This window comes from Phallusia mammillata, chromosome 3, assembly GCF_965637545.1.
Source record: "Phallusia mammillata chromosome 3, kaPhaMamm4.hap1.1, whole genome shotgun sequence".
NCBI classification, from domain to species: Eukaryota; Metazoa; Chordata; class Ascidiacea; order Phlebobranchia; family Ascidiidae; genus Phallusia; species Phallusia mammillata.
The window spans coordinates 9683341-9687548 of NC_137254.1; the positions used below are offsets into that span (position 1 = coordinate 9683341).

The 4208-nt window shown below is 37.6% G+C and overlaps 1 protein-coding gene across 1 annotated transcript; it reads right to left on the reverse strand.

The window, feature by feature from the left end:
* Nucleotides 1–1698: 1698 nt before the first annotated feature.
* Nucleotides 1699–3647, reverse strand: LOC145219457 (G-protein coupled receptor GRL101-like; the record flags this gene model as incomplete). Its single annotated transcript, XM_080086822.1, has 6 exons — nt 1699–2237; nt 2294–2505; nt 2572–2749; nt 2821–3001; nt 3065–3361; nt 3453–3647. Coding segments are annotated over 6 exons (1356 nt in total), but the record flags the coding sequence as incomplete, so codon positions are not given.
* Nucleotides 3648–4208: the final 561 nt, after the last annotated feature.

Genomic DNA, 4208 nt, shown 5'->3' on the forward strand with positions numbered 1-4208 from the left:
TGTATGGTAACAGCGAACTGTTTCTATCTCATTAACGGTCGTGACTACAATGATAAATATGATGTCATTCCTGTTTAGCACACCAGAACAAACTTTCCCATTACGAGCAATATCGGAATGCAATTTCAAGTTGGCTTGTGTAAACCGATAATTTTATCTCTGTTTGTTCGTGTTTTAGATCTAATAAGGTACAAAAAAGCGAATTATTCTATCTTTTTTGTGGTCGAACCTACGAAAAAAGAATGGTGTACGCTCGTGATTTCCGTCTCGCTAACCTGAACAATCTGAAACTTCGCGAGCATTTTCTCACTACAATTCCAAGTCGGCTCGTGCAAACCGTTTAGTTTTATATCCGTTTTTTCGTGTTTTGGAACCGATAAGTTATGGTAACAGCGAGGTGCTTCTGTTGCGTTAACGGTCGTCTTTGGAGAAATAAATATGATTTTATTTCGGTTTTGTTAACCTGAAGAAACTGAAACTTTGGGAGCAGTATCTCACTGCAATTCCAAGTTGACTCGTGAAAACCGTTTTATTTTTTTCGCTGTTCCTGTTTTGTGGCCAATAAAGTATACCAGAAAGCGAACAATTCTATCGCTTTAAAGGCAGTACCTATGAAAATAGCACTGATGCCGCACGCTTGTGATTTCCGTCTCGCTAACCTGAACAATGTGAATATTTTCGAGCATTTTCTCACTGCATTTTTCTGTTAACTTCTAAAATCCGTTTTATTTTATCTCAGTTCGTTCTTGTTTTGTAGCCAATAATGTATATTAAATGTTATGTATATTAAAAAAAAACTCCTTCTATCGCTTTAATCATGGTGCCCATGGAGATAAGTATGACGTTCGCTTGTCATTTCCGTTTCGCTAACTTGAACAATGTGAAACTTTGCGAGCCTTTTCTAACTGCAATTCCACGTTGGCTCGAGAAAACTGTTCAATTTTATCTTTGTTCTTTCGTGTGTTGAAACCACAATAGTTTATGATAACAGCGAGGTGCTTGTATTGCGTTAACGGTCGTCCTTGGAGAAATAAATATGATGCTATTTTGGTTTTGCTAACGTGAACAAGGTGAAACTTTTTTGGCATTTTCTAACTGCAATTGCAAGTTGACTTGTGGAAACCGTTTATTTTATCTGAGTTCGTTCGTGTTTTGTAGCCAATAACGTACACTAAATGCGACCTCCTTGTATCGCGTTAACCAGTGCGCCCATGAAAATGAGTACGACCTTCGTTTGTCATTTCGGTTCAGATATCCTGACGAAACCCATCGTTTACAAGCTGTCTCTGACTGCAATTCCAAGTTCACTCGTGAAAAGCTTTTTACTTTATCACCGTTTTTCGTGTTTCAGAGCTTATAAGTTATAGAGAAAAATATATATATATATATTATAATATTGCGATATAACCCCAGTTAAATAACTTTTCTAAATTATAAGTATCTAAATCAATGCTACAGTATGTTTTGCAAGACACTTTGGATCTATATTGTTTATATCCTAACCAAACTGGTACTATAATTGCAACTAAGTTTTAGCTAGTATTTTGAACCAAGTTTTTTTTTTTTAAATTCCTAAAATCAAACATCGCGGAACTTGTTCGAAAGAAGAAGAGATTCAATGCATTAACACTAACGACAAAGCAAAAGAAACTCGACAGCCTGGAACCTGTAAACTGGCAAACCTATTCACAAACTAAGTCAGAAACGTATTTACACTTTATTAAAGGTTACGGTTCAAACAATTTACCACAGGTTGATTTTGCACAGGAATGAAATGGAACAATCAACGTGAAAAACGTGGAAAAATCATCTTAAAGAATTCAAACATTATCCAGTAACAGAAAGAGTAAACACACCAAGATATATATGTACATGGTTCACAAGATATTTTCAGTTTGGTATACAAGTCCGATTTGTCAATCCTACAACATGGTCATGTATCATTTAAAGTGGGGTTTCGTCCACAACTATCACGTTAACTCGTCGGTCGGCTTCTGGCTGTTGACGTGGACGAAACTCACGCAAACGCTCCCGAATATAATCATAGAGCATTTTTGGTGCGTTTGAGTAGATGAGAGGATTGAGGGAGCTGTTGATGGGAAGCAGGATTATTGCAGAAACTGCGTAGATCACTGGAGGTACAGTTGTTCCACCAAAGTTCAAGAAAGCCATGATCGAAATTGGAATCCAGCAGAAGAAATCAGTAAAGATCAGTCGGATGATTTTCTTTTGCATTTCTGTCGAATATAAAACAGTTTTACTGTTTCTCATTAACACATCTCATTAGGTTTACCTTGGTTTTGTTTTTCCGCTCTTGGGTTTCTCGCCCTCTCATTTACTTTCCTGCCACTGGCCGTTGACTTTTTGTATATCCAAATGTACGTAACTGCCACAAATAGAAAAGCCAAGAAGTTGAGTATGATGATAGCAAGTGAATATGCCCAAGCCTTGTCTGTTGGTTTCACGTAAAGTTTGCTGATGCAAACGCTGTTGGTGCTGTAGTATCTATGAAACATATTAAGGTGTTAAAACACTCAATACTTTACAACCTTCAGTGTTGCAACCACATACCCGAAATATCCTGCAATGTCAAACATATCAGTGTAGTTATAATCTTTGAGAACATCCACAAAATCTGTCCAGGAATAAGCATTTTCTAGCTTTCCAATTGCAGTTTCATACTGCTGGGAATCGTTAAGAGTGAAATTATGTTGAAAATCTACAAACTGCTCCATGAAATGCTCCATGCCTACACAAAATACAACAGTTTAAATCGAACCAATAAATAACTATGATTTGAATAAATGTACAAAATCTTACTTGAAAAGTCCACTGCAGCACTTTGGAAAAACGGGTTTTCCTTCAACCACGCTTTGGTTTCAAACAAATGTTGGAATTGGGATGTGAGAGGAATAAATGCCAGAGTGAATGAAATTGACCACGACAATAGAATGGCAAGGATGACAACTTTAAGCTTCGGGTGTAGGGATGCGTTGAAAGGCTACAAAAAATGTTTATTGTTTGACAAAGCAAGGATCTGCATGTACACCACTAAAGTACTCACGTATTTTACAGCATAGAGTCGAAATGATGTCAATAGAACCATTGTAAATACTGAGGTTTCGCTGGAAAGCAAAACCAATATTCCCATTGCAGTGCAACTTCCACTTGACCTCCAAACAAGGTCATTGGCGCAGTATTTTCCAGAGTAGTGAACACCAGCTGCGCCAAGCATGAGCAGATAAACTCCCATGAGCAGGTCAGAAACAGAAAGATTGAGGACAAGAAGGTGGTTGGTGCGAAATGCAGCTGTTTGTGATTCTGTTGTCACCAAAGTTTTTGCTTCCGTAACCATGACGACCTGTCGTAATTGCAGAATGTAAACGAGATATTTTTTGTGTTATTACAATTCTGCATTTCATGCGGTATAAGTAAAACAAGTCTAAACATACCAAATTTCCAAAGATGGCAAGAAAGCCCATGATCCACACAACAGCTCGTAACAATGGATTAGCAATCAGCTCGTATCGCGAGGAGAAAATGTTCTCATCTGTTCTAGTCGACTTTGATGGACATTCGTCGCTCCAGTCAGAACAATCTCTAAATCCGTTGAACTTCTGTTGGTTTGCAACACTATTATGATGAAAACTGGAATTACCCAGTAGTCATTGCATGTAGTAATACCTTTTCCTTTTTAACAAAGAGTGGTTGTTTGTTTTCGCAATAGAACCTTCCGTCACTCGTGCAGTTTTTTTCGTCACTTTGATCATCGCAATTTATAGTGAAATCACAAATCTCTGCGTTGCTAATGGAAACCTGAAAACAAAGAATTATGTTGCAATCAAAAATCATTAACTTGTAAAAATACCTACCTTAGCTCCATTTAACGCTGAGCAATAGAATCTATCCTGTTTTGTGCAATTTTTAGGTTGTTCATCACTCTTGTCTTTGCAGTGGACAATGCCGTCACAAACTTTTGAAAGAAATTGATCTGGAATTTCGGATGCAGTTTCGTCACTTCCGTCATGACATTGCATGACGCCATCGCAAACTTGAGATTGAAGGATGTGAAAAAGTCCATCATACGTTGGGCAATATTTTAAACCTTTGCAAAGTCGAGGATCCTCATCGTGTTTGAAGTATCGACCAGCGTTGTAGTAGTAAATTTCATATGGACAATCTCTTTTCCCGTCGCACAACAGTTTGGT